This window comes from Sciurus carolinensis, chromosome 2 (assembly GCF_902686445.1).
Source record: "Sciurus carolinensis chromosome 2, mSciCar1.2, whole genome shotgun sequence".
NCBI lineage: Eukaryota > Metazoa > Chordata > Mammalia > Rodentia > Sciuridae > Sciurus > Sciurus carolinensis.
In genome coordinates, this window is record NC_062214.1 from 190,989,320 (window position 1) to 191,015,510 (window position 26,191).

Sequence of the window (26,191 nt, forward strand, 5' to 3'; positions counted from 1 at the left end):
TTCCTTAAATTGTTACAAAGTAAGTATTCTGACTTCTTATCTTTACTGAGTTTACATAACATTATTCTTTGTATAAATTTTAAGAAGCAAAACTACTATTTGTGATCAAATTCTATAAGACTTTAGGATTAAAAGGATAGAGGCTTTAGGAAGAAAGACAGTCTACGTTATTTGGATGTTCTGACCCTCATAAATGAAATCGCTTCACTAACAGTGCTTTGGTTTCTGTAAAGCAAGTAACCCAGAGAAAACGGCCCCTTCCCCCAAGAAGGTGCATCAGCTCCTGCTGCGAAGGTCAAGAAGTATCACGGCTGTTCTCCCTCCCGTTTACGCACCTACACCTACCTTGGAATGATGACTGCATCTTGGTAATCTTCTAATTTAAAGACAAAGGGAGTTTCTTTTGAATATTTTGTGCTGGGAATGCCTATGCGAGCTTCAGATTTCTCAATATCTTCCATGAATTTAAAATCAATGTCCAAAGTGCTGGAGTCATTAACTTAGGAAAGGAAAAAGACTCTTAAGCTTATTAAAATACAATACAGATAAGATTCTTACTTGAGCTGGGCATTGACATGCATCTAATGTAGAGTTATCAAAAATAAGAGATTTTTGTAGTATATCTGAATAGCCAACTATAAGCAAAACTTTCATTTTGTAGCTACACTTCAAAGCCTGTGCCCTTCTTACCAACGTTAAGAGGTAGAACACAGTATGCTGAATCAGCGTCTGTAGGTTTAAATTCTAGTGCAGGTTTTTCAAGCCGAAGAATATGTGAGAATATATACTGGTGAAGTCTTGTAATCAATTCAAGCATCTGTAGAGACAACGTGAATCCAGACTTCTTCAACTCAATGGATATGGTAACCTCTCCAGAGCGTGTGTACACAGGAAAGTGTGGAATCTTAGCAAAAAGGAAACAAGAGCACTCCTCAAAGTCAGGAAGTCTTTATCCCATTACAGCTAACTTTAAGAGAAAATGATGTCTTCTATCAGCAGGGGAGATACTTCAGCCTTTAGAGATATCCCAGTCTTTAAATGTTAAACATGCTGAATTAACAAAGACACCTACTACTAGTTTTCCCTTTCCTATTTGTTTTTTTAAAAGCAAAATCTAAGATATTTCAACAGAAGACATGATGGAGGGTCTACCTGAGGTATGGGTTTGGCTGTCAGTATCCCAAAGCATCGTGTGGTATCTTCGGGGGGATAGAGCTTCCGCCTTCTGAAGTTAAGTTCATCAGGTAAAGGAGTAGTTAAGACCATTCCTATCACATACAGGTAACAGGGCTGCTCGGGTTTGGGGTAACTATCCCTCAAACACTCTGGAATCTAGAGTTGGAAAGAAAAATTGAATATCATGTACAAGCATAAACAGCCTCTATTCTAGGTGCTGGCAAGAAAAGAAAATCCTTCCCAGCACTATTAAGGTTGGGATGCAGTTCAGTGGCAGTGTGCTTGCTGTTCATGTGTGAGACCCTGGGTTCCATCCCAGTAACACATAGAAGGAAGGAGAGAGGGAGAGAGGAAGGAGGAATCAAGAATCACTACAAAATAAATAAATAAATAAAATAAAATCAGCATACTACAAAAAAAAAAAAAATCCCTGCAGTATACCACTAATGTACTACATTAGATCAATTATATTTTTTAAAAGAACAACCTTCAGTAACATTTTGATATAGAAGTCCTTAAACTTTTTTCTATGCACAAATGTATGTAAATATATACACACATATTTTTCAATACAAAAGAAATCACACAACGTATGTGTGTAAACTAATCTGATTTTATCCCCAGTTAAGACATGAGAATATCTTTCAGTGAATCACCACAATCATTTTTAATAGCCATCTCATTATGTAGTGAGTCATAATTAAATTACCTCAATTGTTTCTAAGGTTTCAATGAATACACCTTACAGACTAGGGTCGTGCAGTTTCAGAGGCAATGACAAACCACTGTTATCTGTAGTTAAAAGGTACAAATGCTGGACCAGGGACAGCAGAAATCTGCTCGACGGTTCACAGTGCAGTACTGCACTTCCCAGAACACTCGTCATCCGTGGATCTACCATAGTAAACTAGTACAACAGGAAAGTGCAGCATGAGGAAAGCAAGCATCACAAAAGTAGATAAAACTTAACGATTTTTGAAAAACCATTATGACTGTGAATCTCGGAAGTATTTATTACCTGGGTACTAATTTTTTTAAAATAAAATTCAGTAAAAACTGTAAAAGCAAAAGAACCATACATTTAGGCTAAGATGAAAGTATACAGCAAAATTTTGCTTTTGTGTGAAGTTCTTATGACACAAAAATATAAGTATTTTAAAAATAAGTACTTTAGCAGAAGTCAGACTCAGAGGTTTTCTTTCACGTGTGACTCTGCCAGATGTCACCGACAGGCAACATTCACAGGAGCCACCTCTTCCGACCCCAGTGGCAACACCAGCACTCCTCCAGAGCCCCTGCTCCCACCTCCCCGGCACCCAGCCCTGTGCGCCTGTCCCCTGCCCACTCATCACACAGACCTCATCTCAGGGCCAATGGTAAGCAGGGCAAGACTCAGATCATGGGGCAGAATCGAACTGTCTCTAAACAAAAAAGAACTCATTCTGGGTGGAATCTGATTAATGAGTCCAAGAACCCTCTTAAGGAAAAAAGAATATCACAAAATGAGTGAAACAAACATCTAAAGTGAGACAAGCTAATCTGAGAGAAATTATGAATTGGAGAAATGAGCTGAGATCCACTAAGTGGGCCAATATTACAAGACTGGAAAAACAACCACATGGAGGAATTTAGACTTGATACAACTTGAAATCAAGTCAGAAAGGCCAGATTTGTATTCAGTTCTAACCAATACTAACTGCTTTTGGGTAGCACTGCCTTCGTTTTGTGGAACCTGGTCTTCCTGGAACACTGGTCTCTTCTTCATCATGTAAATCAAGCTCTTCTTCATATTTAACAGTTTCTTTTCCAACTGGCATCAAATGTTCATCCAGTTCACCTAAGAAATTAAAAAAGGAGTTTATATAAACAACTCAGATTTTGCCTAACTGGTGAGTAAATAAAACAGTACTGTACTAGGAAGACCGTGAAAGAGCAATGAAAACCAAAGCACCTCTGCCTTTAACAAGGTCACAGCAAGCAGAGTGAAACTTCAGCTATCTACTTGGACATTCACAGACTCAGTATGAGCAGGATTGCAAATTCTAAGTCTCAAAACTAAAAACGTCTAAGGCTGGGACTATAGCTCGGTGGTGGGGGCTCACCTAACCTGCAAAAGGCCCTGGTTTCAATGCCCACCACTAGGGGAAAAAAAATCTGAAAAGGAAAACAGCACACATCACTTCTAAAAGGCCATGGAGAACAAGTCTGCCCATTAAAAACAAAAGAATCACCCTCAACACCGCAAAGACCACATAAGAGACCAACACGCTGCACACATACTCAGGATTCGTGGTCCCAGTTACCAGAAGACCTTTACGCATTTAAGGAGGGTCAGAAAAGGAAGCAAATAAATGGCATTTGTTTGCAGCTGGGCTGTGGAAGAGCTCCCACAACGTGGCAGGTTTTCCAGTTAAATCTGCACTTACACTCACAAAAGCACACCAAGAGCACCAAGTTCACAGCTCTGCAAACTCCTCAGAAACTTGCCAAGTCCTGATGTACCTTTTTTTTTTTTTAACAATGTTTATAATTTATTTTTATTTACATGTTTTTCAAACGTGTTTACTTACCAATTTTGTGCAGTTTTTCACAGCAAATGAGAGCTACAACTCTTTCAGCCAATCGTACACAGCTCATTGGTGGGCCCTAGAAATAACAAAAAACTTTTCCATTGCATATGCCTGTAGCTGTATTATCACCAGCACATGAAACACTATGAAATCTCTGCCCTGGCATCTTTAAAGATCAATTTACTAGAACAAAGTTCTTTATTTTTAAAGACACTGCCAAGTTTTAAAATATCCTAATCTCCATATATGAAATATTCATCTTAAAAACTCTGCCCTTAAAAAGCATAAGTCCTATTTTGATAAATTTCAGTAAGAATTTTATAGTACCTAATTTTCACTAATTTAGAAATATATAACAAAGATAAAGATGCACTGGGAAATAACATAGAAATAACAGCACCACTGGGAAATAACAGCAGTACTCAGCAGCGTTCTAGGTGCAATATAAATCTGCCATCTTGCAATATCTGCAAATCAATGCTGGGACCAAGGAAAGGACAAATTTTACAAAAGGCAGATTTCTGAGTAGCCAACAAGATAACTAAAGTAGTCCAACTATGTGTAATGAATTTTGTGTCACTGTGGGTCTCAAGGTCACAACGGAATGATTCAGTCAAAAATGTTGACACAGACTGGGGAGAGGGGGGAACTGCAGAGGTCTTCTAGTGTAATTCTAAGATTCCGGACACTGTAGTCTATTCAAAAAACCTGACTGAAAAAGAGAACTGTAAGTCTATTTTTCAAAGTAGACTTTAAAGCCAAATCTGTAACTTGTATGTTTTAGAGAAGTTAGGGGAAAAAAAAAAATCCACTAATGACATACTTTAAAAGGCACAATCATCTATTTTTCTAACTTACAACAATGGAGGCTCGAAGAGGTGAGTTGATTGGCAGGTAAAGAGTTGAATAAAATGTACCATCAGGCAACTCTCGAGTTCGACATTTGGGAGCTAGATGAGTAAAAGGATCACTTGGTAATCTAGCACAGTATCTGTGAACAAAAAGAAATTCTGAAGCTGAATATACAAATGAGAAATAGAAAAACTGGTACTGATATTCATAACTGTGTTTTGATTTCTTACATCCCTCTGCTCATCCACTGGATTGGCATTTCCACATGGAGTATGTACTTCACTGTACTTTCAGTAAGATAGAACTGAGAACTTGAAATTCATGTGTGCAACTAGGGAACTACATTGGAGGGGGGTGGTTTACCAGGAATTGAACCCAGGAGTGCTTAACCACTGAGTCACATCACCTAGCCCTTTTTTATTTTGAGATAGGGGTTGGGGGGAGGTCTCTCACTAAGTTGATTAGGGGCTCATCAAGTTGCTGAGCCTGGCCTTGAACTTGTGATCCTCCTGCCTCAGCTTCCTGAGTCACTGGGATTACAGGCATGTGCTACCACACCCAGCTGGGAACATTTTTACTCTTACTTTAATTCAAACTGAACCTTGAATTTAAATAGCCACATGTGTCTAGTTCGTGACCATTTTGCACAGCACACAAAGCATTCTTCTGAATCTGTGAACAGAACATATTGCCAGTGTTTGCTCCTTGGTAATCTTACATTTGCCAGCAACTATTGGGGCTTGTGTAAGGAAGGCATCAAAAAAAGATGCACAGATAGAATGACTCAAGAGGAGCATCAAAATAAGAAAAGCAATGGGGCAGGGCAGGAAGCAAGGCCCCATTAAGGAGGTGCTGGAATGGAGAGCAGCCCACGAGAGGACAGAACCTTGAGATCAGGGCCCCTGAAGGGTAGTCAGATACAGAAATAAATGGCAATGTACATATGTATTCAAACACAAACATAATATATATATATGTGTGTGTGTGTGTATGTGTATACACATACACACACACACATATATATGTACATAATGTCAAGAGGCAAAGAAACTTTCTAGCTCTGTCCACTAAAAAGTCTGGCGACAGTAACACTCTAGTGTCAATGAACACACCTATGGTCCAGATCTTGGTTTCTAAACACAACTCATTCTCCACTAAAAGGAACCAAGGTCCTTGGCAAAACAGCCACAGTATCAGGGCTAGGGCAGGAATCTATTCCAATTGAGACTAGAACATCTTGTGCCAGAAAAGAAGGACGCATTCAAGGGCAATGGTGACATGTTTAAAGATAGAGGAGCTAGTCTGAAGGGTTCCCACTGGTCAAATCTGAATTTTTGACATCAAAATTTATTTTGCCTCTGAATAAAATTTGCCGTGATATACAATCTAGGTACATATCTGTCTTTCTTAATTAGATATGGTATCAGCTCAGAAAAATATATATTAGAACATTCAAAAATATAAATTTATTAATAATCTCATTCACTAGCTAATGGAAGTCAACATTTATAGTACAAAACAATAAATCTTAAGATTTAGAAAAAAATCAAGCCTAATAAAATTACATTAAATTAATTAAAAGCAGCATGTTACCATGTCAACCTAATCAATAACTACTATGTATTTATTACAATCCTGCTTTTGCATGAAAAAAAGCAACTTTTCTGTTATCAAAATACTGCAGGTCATAATTGAAGACTGATGATTTCAAAATGTAAAAAAATAAAAATGAAAATAATACTTAACAGGTTTAGACTCAACTCTTGCATTACTCAAAGGTTTCCACATGTAATCTGATTCCGTACCTATTGATGTGTCCAATGGCTGTGTTGATTGTTACGCGGGGGCCCCCATCATCAGGCCTCAACACATATGGTGGGAAAACATCATCGTCATCCACAACAGGATCAACGTCAGCCTCACCAGCATCGACAGACTTGGAACATTTATTTCTCAAAATCTGAACATTTAAAAACAACCAAGGATAAGAGCAAATTACTTCTCTGATGTATGCTAGTTGCCTGCCTCAGTTCCTACAGACAAAGCTCTGCTGACGGGACACATCCGTCTCTTCTGAGCATACTGCAACATTCACAAGTCACCTGCTAAAGAGAGCTGCTCCCGCAGAATCCCTCCCAGCTCTGATCACGTGGAGACACGCGCCACACAGGACATGGTCTCCACACACACAACACACGTGACCACCCGTGTCGCAGGAGTGCCTATGCTTTCCTTGCCCCCCCTCCACTACTCAATCAGCAGTCACTACCCCATCCACACCTATAGGACCCTCCCCACATCCTTCCCCATAATCCCCAGGACCAGGACCATTTTCATTGCTATTTTATTGGCAATTTCCAAACACCTCACAAGATACTGCTGGGTCTTTATAATTATTCTAAAATTCCTTGTAGTATATATACTGCAACCCCTTGTTCAGACTATTCTTTGTGGATATGCTGTTTTTATCTAGAAGATACACATTAACTTTTTGACCTTACCTTTTCAATAGCTTTGTAGGTTTTCAGGTCTTCTTCAAAACTTTTTCTTTTGTCTGTATCTGCTAACATAATGTAATTAGAGATCGGTGCCCTTGCTCTTCCTTTAGATTGAACATAGGATCGATACTCTGTGGGCAAATCAAAACGAACCACCAAGTTGCATTTTGGAATATCAACACCCTCTTCTACAATACTCGTTGCAATAAGCAGGTTTGTCTCATGTGCCCGAAATTTTCTAAGTACCTGAAAAAAATCCACCAAGAAAAGCAATTCTAATAAATTTTCTAAAGGAAATAATATGATAACAATAATTACCAATAGTCATTTCTGACTTACACCCTGGGCATGCTACATCTCTAAGGTCAGCCTAAGTAAGATAAGAGCATCACAGAAGCCCATATGCTGGGCCACACGGATACAAAAACTTCGATGACAGGAGTTTTCAAGTGAAAGTGCCCAGACAATCAAAATGCCTTTCTACTTTAAGAGATGTACCCATGTCACAAATCACAGCAAACCTTCAGGTTGAAGGGGCTGACTTCTTTAATGTCAAGTAGGTCTAACCAACTAAGTGAACAGATGAAACCACTTCTAGAGTCCTGTGGCTATTCGGATTCTGCATGATGATATTTCATATCTGTGAGATCACAGCTAATAGCTCTCCCAATACCAAAACTCTATCACTGAAATCCCTGATCCACTTAAAATTTTAAATTACAAGCAGAGTATTTTTTATCTTTTGGCATGTGGGAAATTTTCAGTTTAAAAAGTCAGAATTGATTAACAAAATGAAAGCTTTCTCATGTGAGATTTAAAATTTTATCACTCTCCAGTCCAGGGTAAGTTAAATAGTAACACAGCTGGTTTTCAGATAGTCAGATCTATTTGGTTCTGGACTCCCTGAGCCCTGAATACTATCAAAAAGTTCTAATGAAAATGCCTTTAACAAGAGTTAGTCTGCTAAATTTAAGTTAAATAAGAACTTTTTTAAATAAAAGGTTTTTTTTATAAGCCTGAATACTGTATTAGCTTTCAACATCTTTATAATTGTCTTCTATACAAAACCTTTAAAAGCACAAATTTTAATCAAAAATCTACAAAATACAGTGCTATTTTTTGAAGTATTCAACCAAGGCAGGACTTTAAATGGAATGAGAGAGAGACAGAGAGAGAGAGAGAAACAAACATATTTTAGGAAAAGATTTCAGGAGTTGTTTCATAGCTGTACAGAGCCTCTGGGAGCTATGGCTACCCAGGTTTCGATTTTCTGAGCTATAGCTGTCACATCAATTCAATAAAGGAAAATGAACTGGTTGACAACAATTAAGACACTAAATTGATTTATCAGATGGCTATTCTATGAACATATATACCACCATAGAGCACCTCACAGGACAGTGGTTCTATAGTTAAACAAGTGTCTTCTATTAAAAAAAAGAAAAAGAAATTGCTGAGAACTATGAAGAAAGGGAGTTCCTAAGGCAAAGTCTGTCTGTACTATGTTCTGAAAATTGCTATTGTACAGTTATGTTGATTTAAGTTACCTCTTCCTGCTTTCTGAACTCTGCTTCCATCTGTTTGTTACGAGGCTGATTCTTTCCGATGCCATGTCCAGTTATAAAGTTGCTGCTGATATAAGCCAGCTCTGGGTCTTGTTTGCCAGCTTCCTTTATCAATCTAAGAAAATTATACACATTTGGAAGTTAAACACTGCTGAGGGAAAAACATTTAAACTTTTGTTTTTAAGGTCTCCTTTAAACTAGAAATACATGTATAGTATTTTTTGCCAACATACCAAACAAAAAGGTATTGTTGCTTTGTTTTTCCCTACCCACAGTTCAACACATGCATCTGTGGACCAAGTACTTACAATGCTGTACATGAGGCTGATTTCTGCTGACAAATGAAATGCGGGAGCTACCTCCAACTTTTGATTGGTGGTGATGATATAACAGGAACTTGGCCCAGAGTAGGACCAGACTAGTTAGAGAGAAACACAGATCCTTGCAACCTCTGTTTCAGAACTGGACTTCTCAGGAAAGACACACTTGTCACACAACGGGCTTCGGCAGGCACCGTGCTCTTTCCTCCGTGGCAGTGCACACAGAACAAGGACGGCAGAGCCTGACACCAAGCGGAGGGGCTCGGGCCCCTCTCTATATGGCAAAAGAGTTCCAGTCACATGTGGAAAAGAACAGTTGCTTCTTTTCATCTTCCCCAGCACCCTACGTCTCTGGAAGCAGAGCTCCTGGGACAGAAATGCCTGGTCATTCCGACACCTTCTGATCCCCAGGCTGCTGACCAGCACTGGTACAGCAGGGGAATGGACATTAGCACAGCAATGCCATGGAGTACCCACCCCCTGTCATGACAGAGACCCCTGAACTGCAGTCCCCTTCCTACTTGCTCCTCTGTATTAAACTGGAATGCCAGTAACCAAGAGCTGCCTTCTGGCTAAGACATGGAAAGAGCTACAGGACAGGATTGTATTACATGGGCACCAAAGGTTAACAGTTAGTGCTGCCATTACAGCTATTTTGGAAATACCCACATTCGAAAACTCAGCACACAGGATAAATGGTTCCACACCTGACATAAGTGATTCCATATGGATCCTCTGAAGTCATACATAGTATAAATTCTTAATAGAAAATTGCATTTTTAAGTCAGAGCTTTTTGTTTTGTTTTGTTTTTAAATATGTGAAACAGGTTAGTTTTCAAAGAGCTGGAAGAAACTGAGTGGCCATCTAGAATATCTCCTGTCCCCAGTGAGCAGAACACTTGTGTGTCCAGGCAGCTCAGGAGTCTGCTCCACAGTCTAAGGGCTTAAAATGTCCAGAACCTGAAACTTTTTTATCATGTTCCAAGTTTCTTTAATTATTTTATTATGATAAATATATGATGCCAGTAATAGAGAAGAATTATATGCAAATAGCATGCCCAAGAGTCTAAAATTTGAAATAAATTATCTTAGAAATAACATGTACTTCCAAATTTTACTTTATAGAAATAGCATCAATTTGAATGCAGTAAAGGTTTTAAAAAATGCATTCAAGTTACTCTTAATTAAGCAAAGAATGTATTTGGCCAAATTTATCAATCGGGTAGAATTAAATCATCTGAAAAATGGCAATGTTAACATAATGCATTTCTCCTTAATGACACCCGCACCAGTACTGCAGGGAACAGAAGAGACAGCACACACAGTGATGAGAACATCTTGTAAGCAGTGATCAAATGCTACACCTACGCTGATGACATCAAGAAAAGGATCTCCCTACCGGATGGATTTAAGGGATGGCCAACCATGTCCCAAGATAAAGCGTGCACAGTCCTCTGGGAGTTTTCAAAGAGTAACAGACTGCCTAGAGGCTTCTCGGTGCTGGGTGCAGTGGTGCGCACCTTAAATCCCTGTAATGAGGAGGTTGAGGCAGGATGACTACAAGTTTCCTGTCTCAAAAAATAAAAAGGGTTGGGCACGTGGCTCAGTGGTAAATGGCCCTGGGTTAATCCCTACGATCAAAGAAAAGAAAACAAAAGAGAAGAAAAGAGAGAAAGAAAGAAAGAAAAGAAGGAAGGAAGGAAAGGTAGGTTGATTGATCTGTTATCGTGGACTGGGTGAGAGAAAATTGTGTTTGAATTTTCAACTGAGTTTATATGAATTATTCCACAAACACGCTGCTTGATAAACTACACTGTTCTCCAGTGCTCTCAGTGCTTCTCGCTGAATGAAGAATCAGGTTTTAGAAAATTCTCCAATCCAGAGAATGTTTTTGAAAAATTCTGTAAAAATGCACTATTAATAAAATAAAACTGCTGGGCATGGTGGTACACTCCTGTAATCCCAGCGTCTCAGAAGGCTGAAGCAGGAGGATGGCACGTTCAAAGCCAGCCTCAGCCACTTAGTGAGGCCCTAAGAAACTTAATGAGGTGCCGTCGTCTTTAAATAAAATATAAAAAAGGGCTGGAGATGTGGCTCCATGGTTAAGAGCCTCTGGGTTCAATCCCCAGTACAAAAAAGAAAAGAAAACTTAAAAAACATTAAAATTAAAACGCCTACTTTATTATATTTAGTAGATATAAAAGTACCATCAAACTGCTTCTAAGTGTCCACGTTTACTCTTGACCTCTCTCTGCAACTCTGGGCAAAAGGAAGACCTTGCTGTATTTCCACACAACACCTCCCATTAGACTAGAGATAGTATGGCCAAAACCAGAAAATATGTAAACAAAAACTAGTGCATTACTTAAAAATTGTGATTTGACTAAACATACAGTGCAGACAACTGTAAAAGAAATTTTTTTTCAAAAAAACCTGAAATTTCTACCATGTACTTGAAGCATGTTATCAACAATACCACTAAAAGACTCCCTTCTTATATTTTCTTGTCAGTGTGAGAAAACCAATTACATTTCTTTATAATCTTAACAAAAACCAAACCAAACCAAAACAACCATCCCTCTCACTGACAGCCACAGAACATCATACTGCTGCTGTATCCCCAAGTGTGTCCATAAAGAACTTAAGGACTATAGTATTACTGTGTGACAGGGATGTAATGGCATTTTTATATACACTGCCTTTTTTTTAACAAACGAACAAAGAAGGTAAGTATTACTACTATAAAAGTTAAATAAATTTCATAAAATATACATCCACAGGCAGGCAGAAGTAAAAGTGGCATAGTCCCTTTGGCAAAATGGCTGGGAAACAACAAGAGCCTTGCATTTTTATATTTAAAAAACACACCCACATTTGAAAGTAACCTTTAAACCCCTATTAAGGTAAAAAGGGCAATGAAGCATCCTGCTACCAAACAAGGAAATAGTCAAAAATACAGAAGGATACATACATGTCAAAGGAACACAGGAACTCAAAGTACTCGCAATGGTAAAGCTGAAGGAGCGTGTGCAGCAAAATAGATAACAGTACTGGATTATCACCTGAGGCCTAAAAGAAACGTGGGTCCATACTGATACAAAATACATGATCTGGTAAATATGATCAATAAAACAAGAGAGGCAATTACAGAACTCCAAACACCGTTTCACTGAAACATGCCCCCACCAGGCGAGCTGGCCTTGGAGACCTGCTTCTGAGGCATGGAGAAAAGGTGAGACTGGCACACACCATCACTACCGAGTGGCCAACTTAACATCAGCAATGCTGCCTCACTCAAACGCCACCAGTCCCAGGTATGATGTGGCCAGAAGGCACCTCTGTAGGGTTCTTCAGACTCCAAAAATACATCAGACACCCCAAACGGAGGGGCACTCTATGAAATGCTTGAGCAGCACTCCCCAAGACTGGCCAGGCTGTCAAAAACCAGGAAAGACAGGGAACCTGCTAGCAGAGCAGAGGAGACTGGGGAGATGTGACAGTAATGCGACAGGATACCTGGGATTAAAAAGAGGACGGGCGTAGAACACAGTATAACGTGTGGTAAGGACTAAGGCGCCACGTTAGTTTTCTCAGTTGTGACAAATGGTGACATGCTAACAATGGGAGAAACTAAGTCTGGGTATGAATATGGGAACACTCTGCACTACCTTTCCAACTTTTCCATAAATCTAAAACTATTCCAAAACAAAAAGACATTAGGAAAAAAGCATGGAGGGGCAGAGACAAATGCCAAACCTCACGATACTAGTAAATCACAGGACAGAGAAGACACCACTTGGTGACCGACCGAGAGCCATTTTCTGTCACTGGGTATCTGTTAATTTTGGCAGGATCACAAACTGAGTCTTGGTTTCTTTATCTGTGAAATGGCTAAGAACATCCATCTACCTTCCTCCCTCATGGTGTGCTGTGAAAAAAATTTCGGTATACATGAAAGTAACCTATAAAACCGCATATAAGGTAAAGGGAAGGCCATACACATGAGGCTGAGCACGTACCTACACCACACAGAAGGAGCTTCACATCAGCATGGAAACCTAGATGTCCGCTGCAAGCGCTTACACTCCCATGAAACCGGCCAGTGAAGGAGGGTTTCCTCCCATTAAACTGATGGAGGAAAGAATCTGGATTTCAGGAAGTTTTTCTAAGCTTATTAAAAAGCTTACTGGAACAAGACTTCTATTGTACATTTAATTAGTTGCCCATAAAGTCAACCTCAGACTGCTCTTGATTCATCCTATAACACTAGATTCCAGTCGCATTTTATGAAAGCTGATCACAATTAATCTGATCCTTAAAGTCAATAGGAAGTAACTGATTGATTCTGGATAAACCTTTCCAGGCTAATATTCCTGCAATGAAAACTGGCAAAGCTCTGCATGAAAATAACATGCAGATCGATGCCCCCACGAGGCAGCTGTAGGGGACCGTACAGGAATGGGGGAAGGAAAATAAGCTCCCATCATTCTTCTTTCCAAGCCCCAGAAAATGACCCTAGAAATGCCTTTTTCACATTCTGAGAAATAATCCCCAGTCAGTCCTGCGCAGGTCTCCTGGCCATCTTCCCACTGTGAAGCACTGGTTTCCAGTGTTGTGAGGCCCAGGGGCATGACGATTATACAAAGAAATGGAAAGTAGGAGTTGGGATATTAGGAATCTAGAATCGTCCTGCCACTGACTAGCAATTTAATGTCAAGCAAATCACTTTTCCTCCTGGGGCACTTTCTCTTTTTTATAAAAATAAGTGGGTTGGATTAGATAGTCAATGAGGTCCCTTTCCAACCTTAAACTTCTGATTTAAAGTAATTCAGTACCTAAAGTTATTTTATTTCATATTCATCAGAAAGTTCAGGCTCAATTGACTACGAAAATTACCAGACTGAAAACTGCCAGATGACTACCCTCGAGTCCAATTTCTCGTCACTCAAAAAAATTTAAAACCCCCAAACATTCAGAAGTAGTTAAAAAAAAAAATCCCAAATTACCTCAGGAAACAAAGCTTAATTTTTCCTCAGAGATCACCACTGCAGAAAAGGCGCTTAGAGATCAACTCTAGCCAATTAATAGATCGCATAGAAAAGTTGATTGTCTTAAGTACAAAATAAGGACCCTTTTTTTGGTAGAAAATAATTGAATATCCATCCACAAACCAAAAGGACCATATGTTAAGTGATCATTTGACACAAATTTAATTATAGTTCCTTGGCTGCTCTACATTCAGGAAAAACTAACCTTTACTGAAGAAGGTGAAGGAGTTGGAATCCACAACCTAAATGTAGGCTCGCTGTTGCCTTTGCTGATATTCTCAGGACTGTTTCTAACACTATTCTCTTCTAATTCAGAAAAATGTTAACGTGTAGTTTACACTCCAAATCATACTCAAGTCCAGCTCTCAAGCTTTCCCAGTGCATCCTGGAAGGCAGGATCCCGTCATCTAGCATGCTGGAAAAAGTCTGGCCTCAGCTCCAGCAGTCAACCCAGAAGACTCCTGTGACCTCAAGAAGGGTGGGGACTTTTCCCCATCAAGCAAGCAAGCAAGTGATTCTGCAGCAGCAGACACCAGTGGGGTGTCCTCCAATTTAATTTAATTCTGACACTGTCTACCTGGTCCCCAAGTCTACTCTTAGAACTTCAGATGCCAACCAAAGCCCCTGGTGGTTTTACCCCAGATGGTTTCTAGATTTGATACAGTGACTCCGAGAAGTTAGGAACGCCCTGGTTTACTGGCTTAATACAAAGAACACTGACAGGAGAAGCACAGGATGAAGCTCACGGGAAGGGCTCCGGGCAAGTTGCCTCCAGGCACCTCCGCGCTCCAGCTATCCTGAGGCTCTCGAGACCCTGTCCCTGGGGTTTTTATGGAGGCTTCATTACAGAGGCACTGACTGATTAAATCACTGGCTGTTGGTGACCAACTCAGGTTCAGTCCCTCTCCCTCCCTGCAGGTTGCAGGTGGGACTAAAAGTCCCAACCCTCTAATCTTGCCAGTTTTTCCAGTGACCAGCCCCATGCTAAAGCTATTAAGGGGCTGGCAGCCATAAATCACATCATTAGTATATAAAAGAGACTTAGGTATCACTGTAAGATTTTAAAGGGCTGTATGCCAGAAAACAGGAACAAGGCTGACAAGTTTTTTCAACATATCACACCAAGGAAAAAAGTTCACATAAAAAAAGCCACAGCACCCAGATAAAACTTATCCTAAGATTACTTGAAGGAGAAAGCTTGATGTGAAATGCTTAACACATGCCTAATATTTAATTAAAGGTTAATAAATATCTGAACTGAATCTCACAAATACAAAACAAGGAATGCTCTACTTAAATAGTACTTAATTTTTGTATTTCTCTATTTTAAGTCAGAACAGATTAACATCCTTCAAGACAAAAATCTCAGTCATGTTGAAGTTAGAGAGCGACCATGTTTACACACATCTCTGCAACACCAGCATGGTGTGACAATGAACAACGATGGGGTTGGCAGGGTCACTGGGCCACCAGTCGGCTGGCCTTGAGCCCCTTCAGCTGCGGCCTCTCCAGGGGAAAGGTGCTCCGCTCCACCCGGAACGCCAACCTGGGAGGCTCACCTGTTGAGGACGACTGCTGTGTACCTTCTTTCCACGAAAATAATTCCGCATAAAATGTTGGTAAAGGGAGAAGGAAAATTCGTCTCTGGCTTCTCTTTTTCTCCGATTTCCTCATCCTCATCCTCATCCTCGGAGTCACTCCAAGACACATAATCGTCCTGGTTCCTGTTGTTGTACCACTCGACACTTTCAAACTGCTGCCGCTCGTAGGGCTTATACTTGCGCAGGATTTCGAGCAGCTTTATGACTTTAGGAGTCACGAACCTCAGGTCAAGCGAGGCGGGCGAGAAGTGCTCTTCACACAGGGCGTGGATTTTCCTCAGGAAAGTGTCTGTGAACAGGAGGAACTTCCTGTGCAGCTCCTCTTGCTCATGTTTGATGTACTTCTGAAGTTCCCTCACCATCATGCCAGCTACTTTATCTGCACACCAGGGTCCCAGAACCACCAACACTGCACGACAGTCTGACAGAATCTACCAGAAAAAAGAAAGAAGAAAAAGAGGAGAGCAAACACTAGACATATACCATGCAGCACTGTTACCTAGGGTTTAAATGGGACTTAAATTACCCTCTGAAAGCTCTTCAAAATCCATTTACCCCACCAATACAAACACCGAGGCTAGCCCCCTAATTCAGGTGGTTAAGAAGACCAGGGGTCTGCTATTTCATGTGTCTATGCCTAGAACCATCTTTTTCTTTTTTCCCAGAAAAAAATAACAAAGAGAAAAGATGCAATTGAACCAAGTTAATGAAACCTAGAAAACCTTCACTTTCGGTCTGTGTATTAGTTAGGACAACAAGAGTCATTTATTTCTTGCCAAGTTATGCAAAGAACTATGTAACAGAGCAATTTTTACTTCAGCAACTTTTGCCCTTCAAGAAGTAGCAAAACAATTTTCCTTGAACTTTATCTATGTACAACATTCCTTGGTCTTATATAAATATTTCACTACAATGAATATGTAACAGTAAGATTATGGGTGAATTTTTGCTAGCTGATAGCCCAGCACTTCAGGTTGTAAAGGTGAGACTATTCTAAACTCACTGTACAACTGTTCTCTGGCATTATTTCATTGAAAATACCACCACAATTGCACAACTGCAGAGTTCCTTATCTTTAAAATCCCAGCTAAATCTAGATTCAGATCTTGGAAACTGCCCAGGGTGCCACACCTCACAATTCTAGCGCAGAGTCTTTACAACTAGGCTATCACACAGGAACTGCCAGTTCTACACAACAAGCACAAGACACGCTGGGTTGAATATAGACTAAGCAAGAATTCAAAGAATAAAAAACATCTGGATATCTGCACAGTGGAACATGCCATGCCTATAATTCTGGCTACTCAAGAGGCTGAGGCAGGAGGATCACAAGTTCAAGGCCAACCTGGGAAACCTAGTCACCCAAGAAAAAATAAAAAGGACTAGGAGTACAGCACAGTGGTAGAGCACCTCTGGGTTCAATGTCCAGTACCAAGAAAAATATCGACACATGAGAAATTACGACCCACATTCAACACAGTACTAACATCCCAAAACGGTGCCAACTCTAAGATAGTGGTCCTCAAGCTTCAATGCATCAGGATCACCGGAGGGCTTGTCAAACTCAAAGTTCAATTCTGGGGACCGCATCTAGTTTGACTCAGCAGGTGTTGGGGGGCATGACTTGCATGACTAATACGCTAAGGGGGTGGGATATTCGTGCCACCATGTGAAGCCCAACTTAAGACCACCTCCCTAAAGGCTCTCTTGCAAGGTGTAGTACTCAGCACTCAGGATGACAGTCTCATGTCCAGGTACATACACCTAGAAACAGAAGTCTTATGTTCAAGGGTTGGAGCAGGAACTAACTTACCGGAACAAAAACAAAATAAAACTCAACTTACTCCTTACACTTAACTAACCATAATTTGGAACCTAACTTGTCTCCTTAAATCCGGAAGGTCCAAGCTCAAAAATATACATATCTGGCCAGGTGCAGAGGTGCAAGCCTCTAATCCCAGCTTCTCTGGAGGTTAAGGCAGGAGGATGGAGTTCAAGACCAGCCTGGACAACCTAGCAAGACCCTGCCTTTTTGAAAGACTGTATCAATATAAAGTAAAAAGGGCTGGGGATGTGGCTCAGCAGTAGAACACTTGCCCAGCATGTGTAGGCCCTGGGTTCAAATCTCAGTACCACAGAAAGTAAATAAGTAAATATCTGTCAGGTAAACTCAACCAGTGACCAGCCCCATGCTAAAGCTATTTTTATATTTTTATTAAGTATATTTTTATTAAAAATAAACAAGTTTTTTCAATCCAATATGATATGTTTAATGATAAATGTCCAAGGCCTTAAACTAAATTATATAGAAAAGAGCCTCTCATTTCTAAGATGCATATTTTCATCTCAATATTAAAAATAAACAAGTTTTTTTCATTATGCTTTACTTTGTATTTGCTTACCTGTTTAGAAATTAAAGTAGAATCTCTTTCTTTTGAATGTACAGATATATTACAGTCATTGATAAAATTAAGTGCTTCCTCTAATTCCATCAGCAGTCTTTCATAAAGCCCACTTCTGTCAATAAATGGTCCGCAATCTACCACAATCTCACACGGCTGAGAAGTATATCTTTAAGATCAGAAACAGGTTGTCAATATCACAATAGAGAAGATACTTCAAAAACTTTTTTCTAAAATCAAAGACAAATTCCAAAATGTTGGCAATGGTGTAGGACTTAGGTATTTATTTTAGTACTTTTCTGTATTACTGACTCTCTCCACAGAAAATGCGTAACACTTTGCAAACTGGCACATTGTTATTTACAAGACATTTTCCAAAGGACAGGGAGAAGAGAGGAAAAGAGAATACAAGCTGGGCATCTGCTACCCTGCAAGCCTACGCCGGGGCCTGGCCTAAACTTTATTTTAATCCTCACACAGGATTACGAAGGAAGTGAGGGTTCGAAGGCATTAAATATTTTCACCAAAACCCAGTCTGCCTTCCTCCGAAAGCCTCTTTGAGTCAAGTCCCTTTGCTTCATCTTTAAACCCAGGCACGGCATGACCCTTGCACATCTAACTAGTTTCAGTCTGTATCTCCACGCAGGTCAGCAGGTGGACTCACCACCAGCCTTCAGAGTGCCACTAGGAAGTGCCTTTTATCTGTCCCATGTTGGCCTGTTAGGTCGCAAGGAACAAAGACATAAGGCTGGTGTTCAAAGGCTTTTGTGGAGAGAAATTTGGGTTTTTTGGTTTTGTTTTTGGGATTAGACTTCCATCATTTGCCCCCTTAGATATCAGCCAGAATAAGGAACAAAAATGTTCAAAATATTCAAACTCAGTACAATTCCTTTTCAGAAGTTAAAATAGGAAAGGGAAAATGTCACAGAGGGGAGGCTTCTGAAGTTAACATTTCCAAAAGTCCATTTTATTTTTAATGTATCCTCGTAAAGAACCCCCCCCCCCCCAGTTTCTATCCATTTCTGACATCATTCCTTGTATCTGTCCTGCCTTTCATGAACTGTGACAGCCAGAATGGCACAATATCCTAAAAGCACACATGATGCCTTCACCTCAGAAATACAGTAAAGACATATTTAAATACTACAGTTTTCACTTATCATTTTTTAAATAAATTTTTTTAGATGTTGATGGACCTCATTTATTTATATGTGTGCTGAGATTTGAATCTAGTGCCCACACATGCCAGGTAAGCCCTCTACCACTGAGCCTCCTGAGTTTTTATTTATCTTAACCCGAATCAGAATTTACACTTAACGAGAAGCAAGTCTAGAAAAGTAGGTAAATTAAAAGCCACAAACATTCAAAAATGCCTACAAACTTCTAGGATACTTAGTAGTTATTATTTACCTGCTCTAATAGTGCTACTTCTCCCAAACATTTCCACTAGACTAGACCAAGCAAAACCACTCAGGTCAGAGAAAAGCACAAGTGTAGTCTTTTACATCTAATCACAGCTCATACTGGCTCAGGAAAATCAAAAATAGAAGAGTCTACATGCCATAAGATTTGTATTTCACATGGCATTTGGATACCTTAAGTTCAAAATCCCAAATGTTATCTTTTCCTCTTACTCTACAAAGAGAATTCCCCAAATTCCCACTAAATGCCAGGCACATTCAAGGTATTTTCCATGTGTCCATGTAACTCATCATTGAAGAATCCTATGAAACCACAGTAATGCCATTTTACACATTCAGGGAAGTGACTCGCCTGAGGTCAGTTTACAACTAGTGGAGCTAGTAATCGAACCCATGTCTAATTCAAATTCATAACCAGAGCAATCACTCTTTTCCTATTTATCCTAACTACCTAAAAATCAGCACTTGGGCTGGGCATGATGGTATGCACCTGTAAACCTGTGACTTGGGAAGCTGAGGCAGGAGGATAGCAAGTTCGAGGTCAGCCTCAGCAACCTAGTGAGGCCCTAAGTGATGTAGTGAGACCCTGTCTCAAAATAAAATTTTTTTAAAAAGGTCTGGGGATGTGGCTCACTGGTAAAGTGCCCCTCAGTTCAATCACTGGTACCAAAAAATAAATAAATAAATAAAATAAAAAATAAAAATCACTACTTGGTAATCTTTAGGCTTGTTTAAAACTTTATGAACTGAATTAGTTATAATTACTTAGAAAACCATTTCCCTACTAATTTATATAGGTTCCCTTCCACCAATTTAAACACAGCAGAAAGGTTGTGTGTGTGCATTTCTGTGTGTATATTACTGAAACTCAAAATAGTAATCTCCTCAAAGAGATGAACCTACAAATCATAAACAGCATCCTTCTCAGAAATCTGCAACCCATTTTAAAAACAACAGGGTGTTTCCAAATATTCTAAAGTATATTGCTCAATTCTCTCAAAAATTTCATGTTCTTTCAAGGGATCATGTGAGACTCAAGGTCAGAACAACAAAGCACAGTAACAGAGGAGAATGTGTGTTGCTGTTCCGCCTCCAGTAACACGAGGGAATGGAAAGGGCTGGCATTTATGCAACATAATCTCTCAAGGCAGAAGCGCCTCCATCTGCTGCTTTCTGGGCAAACAAGGTTAGATTCTTGAACTGGCAGATACTTACAAAGAATGCTTAGTCTTGCTCATTATTTTTAACGGCCACCTGTTCGCTGACACAGGTGCTATCTGCAAGGCATTACAAAGGATTCTGAGGGCTTAATATCAGTTTTAACTAGTCTTGTAAAGCCAAGCCAATTACAAGTACTTACCTGTCTAAGACCACCAGGTCAGTTGCAGTTTCAGCATTACTCTTAAGGATTTTCTCCAGTTTCTGAATCTTTTCTTCTAATTCCTCTGGATCACATTTTCCATTTAAAATTGAAGCAGTTAGTCCCAAAATTCGAGGACATGATGGACAATTTTCACAGAGCTAACATAATAAAAGATACTGACAATAAAGACTTCATTTTGCAAGGCCGTAACCAGAGACACTATCATATTAAAACATCAAAATCACCAACAAGGGGCTGGGGATATAACTCAGTTGATGGAGTGCTGGCCTCGCATGCACAAGGTCCTGGGTTCAAACCCCAGCACCACGGGGGGTGGGGGGAACATTGACAAATACTAAAAAAACAATTAGTTCAGGGGAAACATCAATATGACAAGGACAACATAATATGGAATTACTGGGGTGTGTTTAAAAAATCTGTTTTCCAAAAAACATATTAGATATACTACAAGATTATTATGTGTAAGTCATTTACAGTATCATGTTTAAAAACATCATAGATTTAAATAAACATTAACAATCATTCGTTCATATACTGGAACGAAGTTCCCAGTATTGTTAATTAATATTATTATTTTTATATCTAAAAATAAAGTTGAATATACTCAGTAGTTTGGTCAGGAATTATTAAGACCGATAAAGTCTAAAGACCTACCTTCATAATTTCTCGATAGGGGTGGTCTAGAATGGCAAGATGACACTCATCAAACACCAACAAGTTAATGTCTGACAGTGATAAGAAACCATTTTTCAAGACATTCAAGGCGACATAGCAAGTCATAATGAGAACCTAAAATAAAATTGACATCAATACATAAACATGCCATTCACCTGCTTGGATATACTTTACAAGATCAGATCACAGGGCCACTGCATCATATATGAGAAATAGGAAATTCATTAGTTCAAAATTAGAACGAAAATTCTAACTATATAGAATTTCATACATTGGAACCAGTAAATACATTAGGAAAATGGGGAAATTATGAGAAAAGACTCCGGATAAGAGAGACCTTTAGGTGTTTTTAGGTTCCCAGAGCCATATTTTGATTGATGAAATCTGTCCAGTTAATAATATCATACAAACGGCTCACACAGTTATAAGCAAGTTTGTCTGCGGTTCTAATGTTCACTCACAGCCCACCATTCTGTGGACATTGAAGGGCTTTATTTATGAGGCTTTAGCCCAGTGGGTGAGAACTACTAGTAGGCTGTGGGCTGTTTAAAGTTAGGAAGCATCTCTTAACTACTTCACGTCCCCAGCGTCACACATAAAATGCCCTCAGCACATGCTGGCTACTTGGAAACACGGACCTCAGAGGGAGTATCCATCAAAGATCCAAAATCCTCAACCAAGAAATTTCTCCAGTTTCAATACATCTAACTCAAGTGCAGTTTCCTGAAAGCACGTCATCCACTAACAAAACAGGTCATACGAACTTGTGTTTTTCAAATAAGTAAATATCAAGGAAAGCAGTTTCTTTTCTATAGATTAAAAGCAACACAAATTAGAAATTCACTTTCTTTTCAGATGAGTGAGCCCTACAATGAGAGAGAGAGCCAAAGGGTTGATCCCTAGGCTGAGACGGAGCAGGAAAGTGAAATTTTCAAACCTAATTCATATTAGGGATATGTGTCATCTTATAAACCAAGACAAGGACTTGTATGATTTATAAAGTGGAATTTCTCCACAAGTCTTACCTGGTGCTTAGTAAATTCCTGGTTCCATCTCTCTTTTGTCCAAGATGCATTTACTTCTAGGTTTGAGTACTCCCCAACCTTGAGATCTGAATGAGTTCTGACAGCTGACACTTGCTGAGCAACCTGGTTTGCTGAATACAAATACAACGTACCATGTAAGTCTGAGAGACGCTGCCTCACTGGCTTTCTGGATTACTAATGACTAAGGCAGTCAGGATATGATCAGGGTCATCCACCACACTCAGCGACCAGTTTTTAAACAGCCAATTCATAATCACAGTGCCAATCACCCTCCAGCAGGCACTTGGCAAGACTCACCACCTGGCCCCCTGCCACTCACTCCAGAAATCCTTATACCACCTTGCTATGTTACAGTAGATTCCCTCCAACCTCAGACTGTCCCTCCCAGGCTGGAGTAGCAAGCACTTTAGATCTATCCCTGCTGCCCTCTCAACAACACCAGACCTTTTCACCAAGAAATAAGACAGTCTTGTATGTATTAAGAACAGAGCTACGCTGAGAGGATCGAAAACAAGAAGGAAGAGTGACGACGGTCTATCAGGACTCTATCAGCTTAGGTACACATTTGATATTTTTTATCTTGATATATAATCTTGAACATATAAAACCAATATTTTAAACTCACACTCACTGAGTATCTAGCTTTAAGAAGCATATAACTTTCTACAACTGGGCACAGCAAAATCACAAATCAAAAAGGTATCTAAGCATCTTTTGACATGATTTGTGAAGCTAAAACATCATGGATAAAAATAACAGTAATAAATTATGTTCCAAAAGTAATTCATTCAAAAGACATACAGAATTAGAACAAATCAGGGGAATACTACAAAGAAATAAATATTTCTTTAGCAGAGTTTCAATAAGTACATCTGTCAAACTCTCTTTACTTTCAATAACTTAACATCCACAGAGACATTCTGCTTAAACATAAAACTCCTCCACACCATTTGATAAAATAATTTTATATTACCAGAGTTGACCAAGAACACGGTCCTTTTTCCATTTCTGTTGAAGTCTCCCCTGATCTGATAGGACAACTCTTTAGTGAGTAGTACTGCAATAAATGTCTTCCCTGAGCCAGTGTTCAAACAGACGATGGTATTATGATCCAGAGCTGCTTCAAGCAGTTCAACCTAGAAATACAGTGGAAAACAAGATTACATACTTCCCACCTAAGGGTGAAATTTAGAAAACTGGGTTTTTAAATTAGGAAATTCAGTGTTTTCTAAAATCTTCCTCTAATAATTTTCCCCAAAACAAATACTTTCTACACCTTTATATAAGAATAACAATCAGAAGAATGAATTACTTGCTATACATAGCTGTAAATAGATGCTAAAATGGCATTTATAATTTAAGAATTATTTTTGCACAGAGTACTTCAGTAGAATAATACAACTGACTAAACTCAGAGTAACTGGGCTTCCGCTGGTGCACAACTGAGCGTTATCAAACCAATCTCAGTTCCTACCCAGCTCATTAGGACAGACACGCCCAAATGAATATTAAGGACAGTGAGATTACAGAGGGGGTGGGGGGATAAGGAATTTCACAAATAGAACAAATCAATTACCTAGCAGATGTTAGAAAAGAAAAGAACTATTAAGAACAAGTGTTTCAAATGAGAAAATTAATCAGAAGAGGGAGGCTTGAAAGGGTAAATGAGTTTTTTAGCTGTGTCAACTATATGCTAATTTATTCCATTTTAGTGAGAAACGCTCCAGTATTAGTGTTCTCATTAGTACCTGGTATTTTCTTGGCGTATAAATGTTATCATGAATCGCTTCTTGTTGCCATGGCAGTCCAAAGAATGGACCCATTGGTGAGGAAGCAGGGGTCACGAGCTGCAGGCCTGCCATGCCGAGGGGTTGCAAAGCAGGGCTTTTCACTCATCCAGTGTTTCTTTCATTGCATTTTTGTCTAGCACAGCTTACTACAAAAGGGAAAAGAACACCATTACACAACCATGCAGGGTTAAGACAAAAGAAAGCACAGAACAAGAGAAACATCAGAGCATCACTCCTGGGGGTCATTTCAGACGCTTCCTAGAGTTGCTTTACTTTCGCTTGATCTAAGAGGATCACTTTAAAAGTCAAGCATTCTATATGTGACCCAGCACACCTCTACTGAGAAACTTTCCTAAAAGCATGACTCGGACATCTGCACAGTTTTAAGGACATGAATAGGTGCTGCTGCATTATTACTTCAAACAAGAAAAAACTTTAAAATTGACTTGTTGAAAATTAGCTGAATAAATTATGGTATGGCTATGTGTACACTAATTCTTAAATCCATTAAGACTATAACTACCTACATACCTACATAGAACAGGGTCCGTACTACATCTTTAAAAGAAAATATGGATAGTACAATGCCTTGTTAAAGATACACATATAAATAACATATGTAAATATACACATTTATATACATATGTAAAGTATGTAAATATATGTAAATGTATTATCAATAAATCTCTATGATGTCATTATTGATAAGATGATGACAATATAAGGGAAGGACTTACTACTGTGCTCACACCACAGAAGAGATCAGAACACCTCACCTAATGATGTCATTTTATCAAAAGGCCACGAATACAGATATTCACTCAAGTGACAACCTACGACACTGCAGAGTCAACTAACAATCTAGATATGTACCTTTAAAACTATATGTACCCCAGAACAATTAAAGCCAAGCATGCCATTCTGTGAAATGGACATTTTTTCAAGTTACCTAAGCATTCTACCATCTCATAGTTTTTACACAAGTTTTATTATGTAAAATAATAAAATAAAAATTGAGACTTTAACCAGAACAGGGCTAGGGTTGCAAGTCCATCAACAGGCAGGCCTGCCTTGCCCTGGCCCCTTAGCCGGGAACGCCCTCCCTTACCTGCTTGAGTGTTCACTGCTATCACTCTCTGAAACTGGAAGGAGAATCCAGATCTTCTTTCTCTGACAAACAAAACTTGTGACTCTTCCTGACATGTTAAATTTATAACCAGGGTACAAAATGTGATGAAGTTGTTGGATCTAATCCAACGAGAGGCCAAGTTCAAGGACAGTTCCCTTCATGCCGAGGCACAACACCATTTCTGCCTGACAAGAATTCAACATCAGCCGGTACAAAGGGCTCCCCAAGGAAATGGCTTGGGCACCTCAGGCTGCAGACCTCAGCAAGGCAGGGGCCCGCGGAGCACGGAGCCCAGGCGGTCTCACCACTTCCTCAGAGGAAGGTGGCACGCAAAGTATGAGGGCTTCACGAGCACGAGCGAGCAGCCGTCTTCCCGGGCCCGTGAAACCATGTCCCCCGTGAGAAATCAGCTGCTCCCTGGTGCTGGTGCCCCACCTGGCAGCCACTGTCCAACCCCTCAGGCCCTCAGTTCAACATTTTTCTCGGCGACAGAGGCTAAGAACCCCATGTGAAAGTCCAGTCCACCTGACTCCAGAGGCCAACAGGCCATTCTGAAGGTCGCAGGCTGGGGCAGGCACAGCGCTGCCCGTCCTCCTGATGCCTCTATTCTTCACGACTGCAGCTGGCCCCATCAGGGCTGCGTGCCCTTTAATGCCTGAGCCCTCTCTGCACTCCAGACCGTGGAGGACATAATGGCAGTGTCGGGGACGGAGC

General features: G+C 39.8%; 1 protein-coding gene across 7 annotated transcripts in view; it reads right to left on the reverse strand.

Moving 5' to 3' along the window:
- Dicer1 (dicer 1, ribonuclease III) overlaps positions 1 to 26,191 on the reverse strand; it is a 66,716-nt gene that overhangs the window by 19,481 nt on the left and 21,044 nt on the right. For 3 of the 7 annotated variants that reach the window (XM_047536627.1, XM_047536637.1, XM_047536618.1), the window contains 16 exons: positions 24,307 to 24,494; positions 23,532 to 23,694; positions 22,538 to 22,668; positions 21,492 to 21,626; positions 20,814 to 20,974; positions 18,033 to 18,201; positions 15,589 to 16,061; positions 8,644 to 8,776; positions 7,100 to 7,342; positions 6,404 to 6,558; positions 4,605 to 4,737; positions 3,747 to 3,822; positions 2,874 to 3,013; positions 1,153 to 1,332; positions 691 to 904; positions 346 to 499 (listed from right to left, as the gene is read on the reverse strand). In XM_047536627.1, the coding sequence (XP_047392583.1) occupies positions 346 to 499; positions 691 to 904; positions 1,153 to 1,332; positions 2,874 to 3,013; positions 3,747 to 3,822; positions 4,605 to 4,737; positions 6,404 to 6,558; positions 7,100 to 7,342; positions 8,644 to 8,776; positions 15,589 to 16,061; positions 18,033 to 18,201; positions 20,814 to 20,974; positions 21,492 to 21,626; positions 22,538 to 22,668; positions 23,532 to 23,694; positions 24,307 to 24,420 (2,774 nt within the window). In that variant the 5' untranslated portion in view covers positions 24,421 to 24,494. Of the gene's footprint in view, positions 1 to 345; positions 500 to 690; positions 905 to 1,152; positions 1,333 to 2,873; positions 3,014 to 3,746; positions 3,823 to 4,604; positions 4,738 to 6,403; positions 6,559 to 7,099; positions 7,343 to 8,643; positions 8,777 to 15,588; positions 16,062 to 18,032; positions 18,202 to 20,813; positions 20,975 to 21,491; positions 21,627 to 22,537; positions 22,669 to 23,531; positions 23,695 to 24,306; positions 24,495 to 26,191 lie in introns of those variants that run through there. The other 4 variants (XM_047536656.1, XM_047536646.1, XM_047536666.1 and 1 more) reach the window with 2 other exon arrangements.